This window comes from Muscardinus avellanarius (genome assembly GCF_963383645.1).
Source record: "Muscardinus avellanarius genome assembly, chromosome: 15".
NCBI classification, from domain to species: domain Eukaryota; kingdom Metazoa; phylum Chordata; class Mammalia; order Rodentia; family Gliridae; genus Muscardinus; species Muscardinus avellanarius.
In genome coordinates this window covers 56,673,124-56,690,336 of record NC_137801.1, presented here as the reverse complement: position 1 = coordinate 56,690,336, position 17,213 = coordinate 56,673,124, and the positions used below count along the sequence as shown (strand labels likewise).

General features: G+C 42.3%; 1 protein-coding gene across 1 annotated transcript in view; it reads left to right on the top strand.

Moving 5' to 3' along the window:
- The window catches only part of USP34 (ubiquitin specific peptidase 34), a gene marked incomplete at both ends in the record, with an annotated part of 249,862 nt that overhangs the window by 15,030 nt on the left and 217,619 nt on the right, over positions 1-17,213 (top strand). Inside the window, 2 exons of the mRNA XM_080711495.1 lie at positions 8,508-8,595; positions 12,535-12,949. Of these exons, the coding sequence (XP_080567621.1) occupies positions 8,508-8,595; positions 12,535-12,949 (503 nt within the window). The remainder of the gene's footprint in view (positions 1-8,507; positions 8,596-12,534; positions 12,950-17,213) is intronic.

The window sequence follows — 17,213 nt, the reverse complement described above, 5'->3', positions numbered from 1 at the left end:
TGGTTTTTTATGGGTCTGGGGATTGAACCCTCAGGGGTGTTCTACCTCTAAGTTATACCTCCTCAGCCTTTTTTTTTTTTTTTTAAATTTGAAACAGGGTCTCACTAAGTTCCTGAGGGCCTCATTAATTTGCTGAGGCTGGCCACAAACCTGGGATCCTTCTGTCTTAGCCGCTCTCAGTACTTTTTTACTTTTTATTTTGAAATAGGGTATCACTATGTTGCTGAGAGTCTCACCAGTTGCTGAGGCTGTCCTGGAACCTGCTGTCCTTTCATCTCAGTCTTCCCAGGTATTAGGATTACAGAGAGGTATGCGCCACATCATACCTGGCTGATTATAGTATATCAGAGTGTCCAAAATGAACAATTAGTGTGAGATAGTCAGAAGTCAAGATTGATTTTGCAGTTTTGTCTTTTCATTTTTTTATGGTACTGGCATCCTATTTTTCATTTTTTATTTTCAAACAGGGTCTCACTAAATTGTGGAGAGCCTCACTAAGTGGCTGAGGCTGGCTGTGAGCCTGCGATCTTCCTGTCTCAGCCTTCCAAGTACTGGGATTATAAGCATGTGCCAACATGCCCAGCTTTCTGTATGTTCTTTTTTACCCCAGTACTGGGGGTGGAACTCCCAGTCCTATTTATTTTTTGCAGTACTGGGGATGAAATTCAGGGGCATTCTACCTCCGAGCTACACTCCCAGTCCTGTTTTTTATTCTTTATTTTGAAACAGGGTCTCACTGAGTTGTAAAGGGCCTCACTAAGTAGCTGAGGCTGTCCGTAAACCCTGATCCTCTGGTCTCAGCCTCTTGAATGCTGGGATTACAAGTGTGCATCACCACACCCGGCTCTGTTTTTTATTTATTATTATTATTACTATTATTATTATTATTTTATTTTATGGTGGTACTAGGGTTCCTGGAAGCCCTTCTGCCTCCGGGCTACACTCCCACGGGCTACACTCCCAGACATATTTTATACTTTTTGTAAGTGGAAACAGGGTCTCTTAAGCCAGCGCGGCTGTCTTTGAACCTGCGCCATCCTCCTGTCTCCGCCTCCCAAGCGCGGGATTACAAGCATGCGCCACTATGCCCGGCTTATTTATTATTATTATTACTATTTTTTGGTGGTACTGGGGTTCCTGGAAACCCTTCTACCTCCGGGCTACACTCCTAGACACCTATTATTATATATATATATATTTTTATTTGGAAACAGGGTCTTGTAAGCCAGTGAGGCTGGCTTCAAACCTGCGTGATCCTCCTGTCTCCGCCTCCCAAGCGTGGGGATTACAAGTGTGCGCCACCACGCCCGGCTTATTTTTTATTTTGAAACAGGGTCTCACTGAGTTGCAAAGGGCCTCACTAAGTAGTAGCTGAAGCTGTCTGTGAACCGTGATTCTTCTGTCTCATCCTCCAAAATGCTGGGATTACAAGCGTGTGCCAGCACGCCCGGCTCTCCTATCCCTTTTTTATGGAGTGGGGTTTAAAGCTCTACTTACTATACTTTTGAAAGAGGGTCTCACTGAGTTGTAGAGGGCCTTACTAAGTCCTGTCATTTTTTTACTTTTTTTTTTTTTTGTGGTACTGGGGATGGAACCCAGGGGCTTTCTATCTCTGGGCTACACTCCCAGACCTACTTTTTTGTTTATATTTTATTTGAAAACAGGATCGTACTACCTTGCTGAGAGGCTCACTGAATTGCTGAAGCTGTCTTCAAACCTGCTCAATCTTCCCCTTTCAGCCTCCCAAGTACTGGGATTACAAGTGTGGGCTACCACACCTACCTCAAGTAGTGTTATCTTTTTTTTTTTTTTTTTTTTTTTTTTTTTGGTGGTACTGGGAGTGGAACCCAGAGGCTTTCTACCTCCGAGCTATACTCCCAGACCTATTTTCTATTTTATTTGGAAACAGGGTCTCACTAAGTAGCTGAAAGCCTCACTAAGTAGCTGAGGCTGGCTTCGAACCTGTGAGATCCTCCTGTCTCAGCCTCCCAAGCAAGTAGTGTGATCTTTAAATTAAAAAAAAAAAAAAAAGATATGGAGGCCAGGCATGGTGTCCCACGCTTATAATCCCAGCATTCAGGTGACAGGGACTGGAGGATCGAGGTTCTTGGACAGCCTCAGCTACCTAGTGAAAAACTTCACAACCCAGTAAGACCTTGTCTCAAAAAATAAAAGACTAAAAAATAGGACTGGGCATGTAGCTCGGGGGTGCAATGCCCTTGGGTTCCACCTATAGTACCGAAAAAAAAAAAAAATACGTGTGGCCAGGCATCGGGGTGCAGATTTGTAATCCCAGTACTTGGGAGGCTGAGACAAGAGGATCCCGGTTCGGGGCCAGCCTCAGCTACTTAGTGAGGTCTTCTGCAACTTGGTGTGACCTGTTTTAAAATAAAGAATTAAGCTGGAAGTCTGGCGTGGTGGCCCATGGGTGTAGTCCCAGCATTTGGGAGGCTGAGATTGGAGGATTGTGGTTTGCGGATGGCCTCAGCTACTTAGGCCCTCTGCAATTTAGTGAGACCCTGTTTCAAAATAAAAAATAAAAAATAGGGTTGGGTGCTGGACGTGGTGGCGCACGCTTGTAATCCTTGTGCTTGGGAGGCAGAGATAGGAGGATCGCGCAGGTTCGAAGCCAGCCTCGCTGGCTTAAGAGACCCTGTTTCAAAATAAAAAAAAATATAAAATATTAGGTCTGGGAGTGTAGCCCGGAGGTAGAAGGGTTTCCAGGAACCCCAGTACCCCCCCCCCCCAAATAGGGCTGGGTATGTAGCTTGGATGTAGAATGCCCCTGGGTTCTATCCCCAGAACCCCCCCCCAAAAAAAAAAAAAAAAAGCCAGACGTGGTGGCACATGCTCGTAATGCCTGGCCTTGGGAGGTTGAGACAAGAGGATCATGTATATTTGAAGCTAGCCTCAGCTACTTAATAAGGCTCTCCACAAATTAATGAGACCCTGTTTTCCAAATAAAGTATAAAATAATAGGTCTGGGAGTATAGCCTGGAGGTAGAAAAGCTCCTAGGTTCTACCTCCAGTACCACCAAAATAAAAAAAAAAACTGGGTTAGAGGTAGAATGCTCCTGGGTTCAGTTCCCCGGGTTCAAGTCCCCGCACCACACAAAAAGCAAAATATGTGTAAAGCCGGTTAAGGTGGCACATGCTTATAATCCCAGCATTAGGGAGGCTGCGACAGGAGGATGTGGTTTGTGGACAGCACCAGCTACTTAGTAAAGCCCTTTGCAATTCAGTGAGACCCTGTTTCAAAATAAAGAATACAAAATAGGGCTGGGAGACGGGTGTAGTGGCGCACATTTGTAATCCCAGCATTCTGGAGGATTGCAGTTTCAGGACAGCCTCAGCTACTTAGGTCCTCCACAACTTAGACCCTGTTTCTGTTTCAAAATAAAGAATAAAAAATAGGCCAAGAGGTGTAGCTCGGAGGTTGAATGTCCCTGGGTTTCATCCCAAGATCTGCCAAAAAAAAAAAAAACAAAAAACCCAACAAATCAGAGCTGGGCATGGTGGCGCACGTTTATAATCTCCGCGCTTGGGAGGCTGAGACAGGAGGATCGTGCAGGTTCGAAGCCAGCCTCAGCTGGCTTAAGAGACCCTGTCTCCAAATAAAATATAAAATAGGTCTGGGAGTGTAGCCCAGAGGTAGAGGGCACCTGGGTTCCATCCCCAGTACCACCAAAAAAACAAAAACAACAACAAAACCAAATCAGGTTTTTTTTTTTTTTTTTTTTTTTTTTTTGGTACTGGGAATGGAACCCAGGGGCCTTCAACCTCCGGGCTACACTCCCAGACCTATTTAATATTTTATTTGGAAACAGGGTCTCAAGCCAGTCGAACCTGCACGATCCTCCTGTCTCCGCCTCCCAAGCGTGGGGATTACAAATGTGCACCACCACACCCGGCTAAAAACAAAACAGTTTTGAGACTGGAGGATCATAAGTTTGCAGCCAGCCTCAGCTTAAGCCCTCTGCAAAATGAAAATAAAAGCTGGGTGTGGTGATACCTGCTTGAAATCCTAGTACTTGGAGGCTGAGATAGGAGGATCTTGGTTTGAGAACAGCCTGAGCTACTTACAGAGGCCTTCTGCGACTTAGACCCTGTTTCAGAATAAAGAATGTAAAGTAGGGCTGGGGATTTAGCTTGGAGGTAGAATGTCCCAGGGTTCCATCTTTAGTATCGCAAAAAATTGAAAAAAAGTGGGCATTGTGGTGTACGCTTGTTATCCCAGCATTTGGGAGGCCGAGACAGAAGGATCACAGTTCAGGGCCAGCCTTGGCTACTTAGTGCAACTCAGTGAGACTGTTTCAAAATAAAGAATAAAACATAGGGCTGGGAGAGCCGGGTGTGGTGGCGCACGCTTGTAATCCCTGCGCTTTGGAGGCTGACACAGGAGGATCTCAAGGGTTCGAAGCCAGCCTCAGCTACTTAGTGAGGCTTTCAGCAACTTAGTGAGACCCTGTTTCCAAATAAAATAGAAAATAGGTCTGGGAGTATAGCTCGGAGGTAGAAAGCCTCTGGGTTCCACCCTAGTACCCCCCCCCCACATAATATATATATATTTATTTATAAAACATAGGGCTGGGGATGGGGTGTAGCTTGGAGCTAGAATGCCTCTGGGTTCCACCCCCACTACTGCAAAAAAAGTAAGAATAAAACAGGAAGGTGCACGAGGTGGTACACACTTGTAATGCCAGTGCTTTGGAGGCTGAGACAGGAAGATTACAGCTTTGTGGCCTGCCTCTGCAACTTGTGAGGCCCTGTGCAACTTAGAACCAGTTTCAAAATAAAGAATAAAAATTAGGGCTGGGTGTGTAGCTTGGAGATATAATGCCCCTGGGTCAATCCCCAGTACCGCAAAAAAAAAAAAAAAAAGGGCTGTACTGGAGATTAAACCCAGGGGATTCTATTACTGGGCCACCTCCCCAGCCTTTTATTTTGAAATAGTGTCTCCCTAAATTGTCAAGGAGGTTCTGAACTTGAGATTCTCCTGCTTCAGTCTCTGGAGTAGTTGGAATTACAGGTGTCACTGCCTTTTACTATTTAGCTTATTTATTTATTTATTTATTTATTTATTTATTTATTTATTTTGTGGTACTAGGGGTGAAACCCAGGGACTTTTCTACCTCTGGGCTATACTCCCAGATCTATTATACTTTATTTGGAAACACGGTCTCACTAAGTTGCTGAGAGCCTAAGTAGCTGAGGTTGGCTTCAAACCTGTGCGATCTTCCTGTCTCAGCCTCCCAAGTGCTAGAATTATAAGTGTTCACCACCACGCCTGGCTCTACAATTTAAGTTTTTATATGGTCAAATGTTACCTGTTCAGAACAGTTTAAGAACACCAGCCTTGCTGGATATGGTGGTTGCATGCTTATAATTAGCAGTACTTGGGAGGCTAGAAAGGAGGATCACAAGTTTCAGGACAGTCTTAAGCAGTGAAGCAAGACTCTCAGCGACCTTGCAAAGACCCTGTTTCAAAGTTAAAAATAGGCTTGGGGTGGTGGCTTATGCATGTAGTCTCAAAACTTGGGAGGCTAAGACAGGAGGATTACAAGTTTGTAGCCAGCCTAGGCAATTTATCAAGGCTTTCCACTCTTTACCGAAACCCTGTTTTAAAATAAAAAATAAGCCGGGCGTGGTGGCGCATTCTTACAATCCCCGTGCTTGGGAGGCTGAGACAGGAGGATCGCGTAGGTTTGAAGCCAGCCTCAACTGGCTTAAGAGACCCTGTTTCCAAATAAAAATATAAAATAGGTCTGGGACTGTAGCCCGGAGGTAGAAGGCCCCTGGGTTCCATCCCCAGTACCACCCCAAAAAAAAAAAAAAAATAGGGCTGGAGTGTAGCTCATTGGTAAAATGCCCGTGGGTTCAATATCCAGTACCACCAAAAAATTAAAAATAAAATGGGGCTGGTGGTGTAGCTGAATAGACCTGGGTTCAAATTCTAGTCCAAAAAGGGATGAGAAAGATTGTCTTAAGCATCTTCATATCAAAAGAGGAAGCCTGAAACTTATGGACTAAAACTATAGAAGGTTGATTGACAGCGTCTGGGTGCAAATGCCAGTAGAGATTTTAACTATATTAGGACTTTTTATTTTAATTTGTATGGTACTAGGGATTGAACCCAGGGGCATTCTACCTCTGAACTATATCTCCACCCCTATTTTTTATTCTTTATTTTGAAACAGGGTCTCAATGAGTTGCAAATGGGCCTAAGTAATAACTGAAGCTGTCCACGCACCGAGATCCTTCTGTCTCAGCCTCCCAAATGCTGGGATTACAAGGCGTGTACCACCACACCTAGCTAATTTTTTATCTTATGTTTTTTAACTCCTTTTTTTTGGCCATACTGGGGATGGAACCCAGAGGCATTGTACCTGAGATACACCTCCAGCCCTATTATTTAGTCTTTATTTATTTATTTATTTATTTATTTATTTTTTTTTTTTTTGCGGGTCTGGAGATGGAACCCAGGGGCATTCGACCTCTGAGCTACACCCCCTGCCCTATTTTTTATTCTTTATTTTGAAACCGGGTCTCACTGAGTTGCAGAGGGCCTCACTAAGTAGCTGAGGCTGTCCGCGAACCGTGATCCTCCAGGTCTCAGCCTCCCGAATGCTGGGATTACAAGCGTGCGCCACCACGCCCGGCTAGTCTTTATTTTTTTGAAACAGCGTCTCACTGAGTTGCAGAGGGCCTCACTAAGTAGCTGAGGCTGTCCAGGAACCAAGATCCTCCAGTCTCTGCCTCCCGAATGCTGGGCTTACAAGCTTGTACCGCGAAGCCCGGCTTATTATTTATATTTGAATGGTCTCTCTTAGTTGCTGAGGTTGGTGTCGAACCTGAAATTCTTCTCTCTTAGTCTCCCAGGTATCTCCTTCTCCCAAGTACTGTGGTTACAGGTGTGCAGCACAACATGTCTGGTAGATGTTGGTTGTTTAAAGAGCAAGGGAGAGCCTGGCGTGGTGGCGCACGCTTGTAATCCCAGCATTCAGGAGGCTGAGACAGGAGGATCGCGGTTCGCAGACAGCCTCAGCTACTTAGTGAGGCCGTCTGTAACTTAGTAAGACCTGGTTTCAAAATAAAGAATAAAAAATAGGGCAGGGGTGTAGCTCGGCGGTCGAATGCCCCTGGGTTCCATCCCCAGATCAGCAAAATAAATAAACAGCAAGCGAGGAGGTGTGGTGGCATACACTTGTAATCCAGCCTCAGATACTTAGTGAGGTCCTCAACAATTTAGTGATACGCTGTTTCAAAATAAAAATAAAATCTGGGTGTGGTAGCATAGGCTTGTAATCTTAGCATTTGGGAGGCTGAGACAGGATTGCGATTTGAGGACAGCCTTTGCTACTTAGGCCCTTTGCAACTTAGACCGTGTTTCAAAATAAAGAATAAAAAATAGGGCTGGGGTTGTAGCTAGGAGGTAGAATGCCCTTGGGCTCAACCCCCCAGTTCTGCAATAAATAAATAAAATCCGGTGTAGTTTAGCAGTAGAATGTTCCTTGGATCAATCCCCAGTAACACACACACACACACACACACACACACACACACACACACACACCATCCCTCCCCACCTCACCCATTCGAAGAATCTTGAGAAAATCCAGATACTTCAGGAAGTAGCTGATTTTTTTAAGATCTGATACAAAGGCAGAGAAGGTTGTCAGAATCTGATAACTTAAAGGAAGGCCCCATGAAGAAAGCTAGACTTCAGGAGTGGATGCTGTTTGCCTACTGCTGAGTGGGGTACCAGGAGACTAGAATGTTAAGAGGAGGTTGAGGATGCTGGGCATGGTGGCACAGGCTTGTAATCCCAGTACTTGGGAGCTGAGACAACAGGAGGAACATGTAGTTTCAAAGCCAGCCTCAGCTACTTAGGCCCTCAGCAACTTAGTGAGACCCTGTTTCCCAATAAAATATAAAATAGGTCTGGGAGTGTGAACTGGAGGTAGAAAGCCCCTGGGTTCTATCCCCAATTTCACAAAAAGAAGATTGAGGTTGGAATCAGTGTTGATGCTGGGTGATTTATTTTATTTTGAAGCAAGGTCTCACTATGTTCCTGAGGGTAGCCATGAAACTTATCCTCCTGTCTCAGCCTCCCAAGTAAAGGGATTATAAGCATGATACAGCAAGTTAACAAGCCCTTTTTCCCTCCTCCTGCCTTCTCTTCTTTTAGTGCTTTATAGGCACTGCAGAAAGATCTTAATAGGAAGCCAGCTAGAAATAAATAAGTCCCAGATCCAATACCACAATGCATAGAACAGAAGGGTGGAAAATGAGTTGAGAGATAATACCAGAATAACTGGCAAAGTATTTTCCCTTCCCCCAGTTGCATCTGCTAAAAATCTGTTCTTAAGCTCAAATTAGTCAGTAATTAAGATTTTTCTTTGTTGAAATCAGGGGAATTAAATGAAACATTTGCTTTATAAATATAGACTTTACTTTTGATGTATTGGTTTATCATTGTTTATTCTTAATATTTTTCTTTATTTCAGTATCAGATATAGAAGGTAGTGATGGACTGCAGCTCAGAAAGGAACATACTCTCAAAATCTTTGCTTATATTAATTCCTGGACACAGAGGTACGTATCTTCAAGCTCGCTCCTTCCTTCCTTCCTCCCCCCCCCCCTCTTTTTTCTGTACTGGGGATGGAACCCAGGGGCATTCTACTTCCGTGCCAAATCCCCAGCCCTATTTTTTATTATTTTATTTTGAAACAGGGTCTTACTAAATTGCAGAGGGCCTCACTAAGTACCTGAGGCTGGCTACAAACCGCGATCCTCCGTCTCAGCCTCCCAAATGCTGGGATTACAAGCGTGTGCCACCATTCCTGGATCTCTTCTGGTTTTTTCTTTTTCTTTTCTTTTGTTCTTATTTTATTTCATTTCATGTCATTTCTTTTCTTTTCTTTTCTTTCTTTTTTTTTTCTGGTATGGGGATGTAACCCAGAGGCATTCGACCTCTGAGCAACACCTCCTGCCCTATTTTTTTTTTTTTTATTCTTTATTTTGAAACAGGGTCTCACTAAGTAGCTGAGGCTGTGAACTGTGATCATCCATCCAGTCTCAGCCTCCTGAATGCTGGGATTACAAACATGGGCCACCACGCCCGGCTTCTCTTTAGGTTTTTTTTTTTTTTTTTTGTGGTACTGAGGGTGGAACCCAGGGGCTCCGGGCTAAACTCCCAGCCCTATTTAATATTTTATTTGGAAGCAGGGTCTCACTAAGTTGCTGAGAGCCTCACTAAGTAGCTGAGGCTGGCTTCGAACTTTTGCGATCCTCCTGTTTCAGCCTCCCAAGCGCTGGGATTACAAGTGTGCACCATCACACCTGACTCTTCAGGTTTTTTGAAGACTAACTTTGTGAGTTGCATTTAAATTTCCAAGATGTGTTATCAGATTTTCTTTTAGGTTATGTGTGGTAGCACACACCTGTAATCTCAGTATTCTGGGGGCTTAGGCAGGATGATTCTGTGTTCAAGACCAGCCTAAGCAATAAAGCAGGACTCTCAGAAAACTAGTGAGACCGTTTTAAAAAAAATAATAAAGGGCTGGGGATATAGCTCAGAGGTAGAATGCCCTTGGGTTCAATCCACAATTCCAAAAGTAAATAAAGTTTTCTTTTAGGATGTTGGATTGAATACCTTTAGTATTAAATGGTGGTTTATCAACTTTTATTAAATTTTCTTCTCCTTATTTGTGGGGCTGATCATGGTCCTGTTTTTTTTTTTTTTTTTTTTTTTCTTTTCGGTTCTGGGGACGGAACCCAGGGACATTCTACCTCCGAGCTACAACCCAGCCCAATTTTTTATTCTTTATTTTTAAACAGGGCCTCACTAAGATGCAAAGGGCCTTACTAAGTAGCTGGGGCTGTCTGCAAACTGCCATCTTCCTGTCTCAGCCTCACAAATCTAGGATTACAAGTGTGCGCCACCACACCCAGCTGTGGTCCTGTTATTGAGCTATGAACAAAAAAATTATTTGTTCCTCTGGGCATTTTGGTGCATGTTAGTAATCCTAGTCCTTGGGAGGCTGAGACAATAGGATTGGAGGCTTAAGTCCAGCCACAATGACATGACAAGATTTGTTTAACTCTGATCTTGTTGACAAGATCTTGTTTAACAAGATTTGTTTAGTTCTTTGGAACTCTGAGGGTTCCACTCTCAGTACCACCAAAACAAACAAACAAAAAACAAATTAAAATATAGAATTAAAAATAAATTTGAATGGGGGTGTAGTTCAGAAGTAGAATGCCCCTGAGTTCCATCCCCAGTACTGCACTCAGTCAATCAATCAGTCAATCAATCAATAAAATTTAAAAATAAAAAAAGCACTATTTCCTCTTCGAGATTAAACCCTGGGCTTTTCTAATGGTGAGCTACACCTCCAGCCTGATTTTTATTCTTTGTTTTGAAACCGGGTCTCACTAAGTTGCAGAGATCTCACTAAGTAGCTAAGATTGGCAAAGAACCTGTGATCCTCCGTTCTCATGGCTGCCAAGTCCTAGGATTAAAAGCATGTGCTACCATGTCTAGCTCCTTTATTTTTTGTATAATATAAATATATATTTGGAGTAGTGTCTGGGCATGATGGTACATGATTGTAATCGCTGAGACAGGAGTTTCATGGTTCCCAGATGGCCTAAGCTACTTAGTGAGACCCTCAGCAACTCAGTGAGACTTTGTTTCAAAATAAAGAATAAAGTGGGGCGTGGTGGTGCACACTCTTAGTGTTTGGGAGGCTGAGACAGGAGGATTGCACAGGTTTGAAGCCAGCCTCAGCTACTTAGTGACACTTTCAGCTTTTTTTTGAGGCTAGCTGTGACCCTGCAGATCCTCCTGTCTCAGCCTCCCAAGTACTAGGATTACAAGCATGCTCCACCATGTCCTGCTCCCAGACCTTTTTTTTTTTTGTGGTACTGGGGGTGGAACTCAGAGGCTTTCTACCTCCGGGCTATACTCCCAGACCTGTTTTCTATTTTATTTGGAAACAGGGTCTCACTAAATTGCTGAGAGCCTTACTAAGTAGCTGAGGCTGGCTTCGAACCTGTGCGACCCTCCTGTTTCAGCCTCCCAAGCGCGGGGATTATAAGTGTGCACCACCATGCCCGGCTTCCCAGCCCTATTTTATTTGTTTGTTCATTCATTATTTCATTTCATTTCATTTTGTGGTACTGTGGATTGAACCCAGGGACCTTCTACCTCCGAGTTACACCCTCGGTGTATTTTTTATTTTTTTATTTTATTTTATGTATTTATTTTTTATTTTTTCGTGGTACTGGAGTTCCTGGAAGCCCTTCTACCTTTGGGCTACACTCCCAGACCTAACTTTTTACATTTTTATTTGGAAACAGGGTCTCATAAGCCAGCGCGCGCAGCTGGATTCAAACCTGTGCGATCCTCCTGTCTCTGCCTCCCAAGCGCGGGGATTATAAGCGTGCGCCACCACGCCCGGCTCAGCCTATTTTTTAATTTCAGAGAAGCCGCACTAAGTAGCTGATGCTGGGCTAGTAATCATCTTGTCTCAACTTCCAAGTGCTAGGATTACAAGTGTGTGCTACCGTGCCTGGTTTTATTTTTTATTTTGAATCAGGGTCTTGATAAGTTGCTGAGGCTGGCATCAGTCCTGTGATCCTTCTTTTTAGCTTAAGTACTGGGATGAGAGGCAAATACCACCATGCCATGTCAGCAACACTTAATTAAACTGTAGTATATGCTAGGCATTCTGCTATTAGTGTGTGTAATAGTTTTTATTTTTCCATTTTCATTTTTACTGGACCTGAAGAATGAGTGTGCATGCACATTTGGTGTCTCTAAAAACATTTAATCTGCCATGTAGGGTCAGAACACCATCCCAAGTAGTCTGCATGCATGTTGTTAATGTACAAATGTAACTGTTTTATTAGTTGAAAATGAAACTCCATATAGATTTACTAATACTTTATTCTATTTCCAAATGCTTACTAGACATATTTTGAGTACTCAATATCGGAGAAGCAAAGAAATGTGTCAAAATTCCTTTTCTTAAATGGTTTTTTATTTTTAATATAATTTATTTTTTTTTTGCGGTATTGGAGATTGAACCTAGGGGCATTCTACCTCTGAGCTACACCTGGTTCTATTTTTTAGTCTCTATATTTTTTGAAACAGGGTCTCACTGAGTTGTGAAGGGCCTCACTAAGTAGCTGAGGCTGTCCACAAACAGTGAGCCTCTGGTGTCTGCCTCCTGAATGCTGGGATTACAAGTGTGTGCTACCACGCCCGGCCCAAAATAGTTTTTTATATAGAAGGATAGTATAACATAAAATTGAGGATTGTAGCTGTAAACCTAATAGGATTACTTACTAAATTTTAGTTGGTCTGTTACTATCTTTATAAAGTATTGAGGTGCTACTCCAGGAAGGAGAAAATAAAAACTGAAGTTTAGGGGGAAATGTATTTGCTTGTTTTTTTCTATTTCTAATTAAAAATATAATTGTTCCTCTATAAAGTATTTATTTATTGAATTTTATTTTCTCTTATAGGCAATGTCTATGCTGTTTCAAGGAATATAAGCATTTGGAGATTTTTAACCAAGTAGTGTGTGCACTTATTAACTTAGTGATTGCCCAAGTTCAAGTGCTCCGGGACCAACTTTGTAAACGTTGTACTACAATTAACATAGATTCTACGTGGCAAGATGAGAGTAATCAATCAGAAGAACCACTGAATATAGATAGTAATGAAGGAACTACAGAAAGACAAAAATCAATAGAAAAAAAATCAAACTCTACAAGAATTTGTAATCTGACTGAGGAGGAATCTTCAAAGAGTTCTGATCCTTTTAGTTTATGGAGTACAGATGAGAAAGAGAAACTTTTACTTTGTGTAGCAAAAATTTTTCAAATTCAGTTTCCTTTATATACTGCTTACAAGCATAATACACATCCTACTATAGAGGTATGTAAAAATAGCTGTTGTGAATTTTTTGTATTTGCAAATTATGAATATGAAGGTTGGTTTCTTTTTTTTTTAAGAAAAAAACTTGTTAATGAACCCAGGGCCATTCTGCCTCCGAGTAACACTCACTGCCCTATATTTAATTTTTATTTTGATACTGGGTCTTGCTAGGTTGATGAGAGTCTCACTACTTGCTGAGACTATCCTGAACCTGCGAACCTCCTATCTCAGCCTCCCGAGTACTGAGATTACAGGTGTTGGCTGCCACATTCAGTTATATTTATTAATTTTTTGAAAGAGTCTTGCTAAATTGCTGAGACTGGCCCCCCCAACTACTGAGATTATAGATGTGTGCACTGTGCCCAACTTTTTTTTAAATTTAATTTTGAAGCCAGGTATCCAAAGTTACCTAGAATCTTTTTGTATTGCTGAGGCTGCCCTCTAACCTTCAGTTCTCCTGTCCCAGATTCTCAAGTACCTGGGTTACAGGTGTGTACCGTCATACCTGGCCTTACTATTATTTTTTTCAGTACTGGGGCTTGAACTCAGGGGGATTCTACTTCTGAGCTATACCCCCAGTCCTCTTTTTTATTTATTATTTTGGAAAATGGTCTAAGTTGCAGAGGCCTCACTATGTAGCTGAGGCCGGCCACAAACCTGCAATCCTCCTGACTCAGCCTCCCAAATACTGGAATTGCAAACTTATGCCATCATACCCGGCTCTGATTTTATTTTAATTTTTTGAGGTAATGGAGATTGAATCCAGGAGTATTCTCCTTCTGGGCTATACCCCTAGCCTATATTTTATTCTTTATTTTGAAACAAGGTCTCATTAAGTTGCAGAGGGCCTCATTAAGTATCTGAGGCTGGCTGCAAACCTGTTATCCTCCTGTCTCAGCTTCCCAAGTACTGAATTTACAAGCATGTGCCACCATGTCCAGCTTAGTATTTTTTTTTTAATTAAGCTGCTGAACTGGATGTGGTGGTGCCCTTCTGTAATCCTAGTACTTGGGGGGCTTAGACGGAAGGATGGCAGGGTCAAGGAGAGCCTCAGCAAGTAGTAAGACTTCATCAACCTAGTGAGACCCTGTTTCAAATTTGAAATAAAACATAGGACTGGTGGTGATGCTCAGAGGTAGAATGCCCTTGGGTTCAACCCTCAGTACCACCAAACAAGGGGGGGAACCCCAAATGTTGATCAATTACATAAGAAGGATTTGAAACAGTTTGGTAACATGCCTTAGATTTACTAAGAACAGGATTTCATTTTAGTCTTTGTTTTCTCCTGGTGCTGGAATGAGAACCCAGAGACTTGTACATTCTAGGCAGGTGCTTTACCACTGAGCCATACATTCTGTCTTGCCATTTCTTTTTAGAATGAAGGAATTGAGTCAGGTAGTGATGTATTCGTAGCTTAACATTTTTTCTTCTTCCTCCTCCTCTTACCCCCCCCCCCCAGTACTGGGGATGGAACCCAGGGGCATTCTACCTCCAAGCTATACTCCCAGCCCTATTTTTTATTATTTATTTTGAAACAAGATCTCACTGAGATGCAAAGGGCCTCATTAAGTAGCTGAGGCTGGCCACGAACCTTGATCCTCCTGTCTCAGCCTCCCCAAAGCTGGGATTACAAGCATGTGCCATCAGGCCTGGCTTGCTTATATATTATTTAAAATGGTAGTGTCTTCATGTATTCAGAGTAGAACATGAATCGGCAAAACAGTTCTCAGTCTCCAAAATATGTAACCATATCTATAATTATTATATTTTGTACATCAGGATAGAATTCTGTTAAGATTGTCTTGCTTTGTTTTTGTTAGGCACTATATATCTTAAATCTAACCTAATACTCCATCATGGTATACCTGATTTCATCACTCTACTTAAAAATACTGTAGGAATTAATAAATTATGAAAAAAACATTTTTGAGATTAACTTGAAGTTTTAATTGTCTCTGGTAGCAGATGCTTAGAAGCAGATTAAATTTACTATACTTGTTTTGACTTCTCAATAGGGACAGTATTTATTTTAAAATGCTCAGTTTCCCGGGCATGGTAGGTTACCCTTGTAATCCCAGTACTTGGGAGGCCGAGACAGAAGGATCCTGCAGGTTTGAAGCCAGCCTCAGCTACTTAGTGAGGCTCTGAGTAACTTAGTGAAATCCTGTTTCCAAATAAAATATAAAATAGATCTTGTAGTGTAGCCCCGAGATAGAAGGTTCCTGGGTTCCATCCCTAGTACCCCCCACCAAAAACCTCAGAGTTCCATATGATTACTTTCAGTAATTTTCAAAATTCATTTAAGCTGGGTATGGTGGCATAAGTTTGTAATGCTAGTAGTTTGGAGGCTGAGACATGAGGATTGTAGGTTCACAGTCAACCTTAACTACTTAGGCCCCTCACAACTTACTGAGACCATGTTTCAAAATAAGAATAGTAAAAGGCTGGGGATGTAACTTGGAGGTGGAATGCCTGTGGGTTCAGTCCCTGGTATCAAAAACACAACTATTTCAGCAGTGACACTTTATATGAAACAGGTAATGACAGTGAATGAATAAGCGGATTCCTTTGGCAGTTATTTTTTCGCTGAATGTATTTAGCTTCTAGGTGATAAAAGTGTAATTTTCAGTGTGACAGATTTTAAGAAGTATTGAATCTATTTTTTTTTTTTTTTTGGTGGTACTGGGAGTGGAACCCAGGGGCTTTCTACCTCTGGGCTATCCTCCCAGACCTATTTTATACTTTATTTGGAAACAGGGTCTCACTAAGTTGCTGAGAGCCTCACTAGGTAGCTGAGGCTGGCTTCGAACCTGTGCGATCCTCCTGTCTCAGCCTCCCAAGCGCAGGGATTATAAGTGTGCGCCACCATGCCTGGCTAGCAGTATTGAATCTATTAAGTACATACTTTTTTTTTTTTTTTTTTTTTTGTGGTGCTGGTGATTGAACCCAGGGGCGCATTCTACCTCCGAGTTATACCCCCAACCCAATTTTTTGTTCTTTATTTGGAAACAGTGTCTCATTAAGTAGCTGAACCTGCCCAGGAACCCAGATCCTCCTCTCCTATCTCAGCCTCCCAAGTACTGGGATTACCAGTGTGTGCCATCACACCTGGTTGGCTCAAGGATTTTAAAGTCTGTACTAGAGCTGGGTGTGGTGGTGCATGCTTATAATTCCAATACTTGGGAGGTTTGAGACTTGAGGGTCCGGGTTGCGGCCAGCCTCAGCTACTTAGTGAAGGCCTTCACAACTTAGTGAGATCCTGTTTCCAAATAAAGAATGAAAAATATGGCTGGCAGTGTAACTCGGAAGTAAAGTGCCCCTGGGTACCATTCCCAGTACTGCAAGAAAAAAAAATTAATCTTCAATAAGTTAAGATACAGTAGTTTATAGAAGTAGACAAAGAATGGTCTTGATAAGGCAGATAAAACATATTAGTGGAACGAAACTTCCAGAACCTTATGCCAGTGTTTTCAAATATCTGGAATTATTCTGATTTAAAATAAAGTTTAGCTGGGCTTGGTGGCACATGCTTGTGATCCCTGCACTTGGGAGGCTGAGACAAAAGGATCGCACAGGTTCAAAGCCAGCCTCAGCTGCTTAGGTTCTCAGCGACTTAGTGAGACCCTGTTTCCAAATAAAATATGAAATAGGTCTGGGAGTATAGCCCGGAGGATAGAAAGCCTCTGGATTTCAACCCCAGTACCACAAATAAATAAATAAATAAATAAATAAATAAATAAATAAATAAATAAATAAGAGTTTAGCTGGGCGTGGTGGTGCATGCTTGTAATCCCAGCATTTGAGAGGCAGAGACATGAGGATCACGGTTCACGGACATTCTCAACTACTTAGGTTCTTTGCAGTTCAGTGCGACCCTGTCTCAAAAGAAAGAATAAGCCGAGCATGGTGGTACATGCTTGTAATCCCAGCATTTTGGAGGCTGAGACGGGAGGATCGCAGTTTGCGGACAGCGTCAGCTACTTAGGCTCTTTGAAACTTGGTGAGACCCTGTTTCAAAGTTAAAAAAAAAAAAAATTAGGACTTGGATATAGCTCTGAGGTAGAATGCACCTGGGTTCCATCCTTAGCACTGCAAAAAAAGAAAGAATAAAAAGGCTGAGGGTGTAGCTTGGAGGTAAAATGTTCCTGGATTCCACCCCCAGTACTGGGGGAAAAATTGAAAAGGAAAGTTTAAATTGTTTTTATGTTGGAAAAATACCTACTTTATACTATGGAATTTTTATTTTTTTTGGTGGTACTGGGGA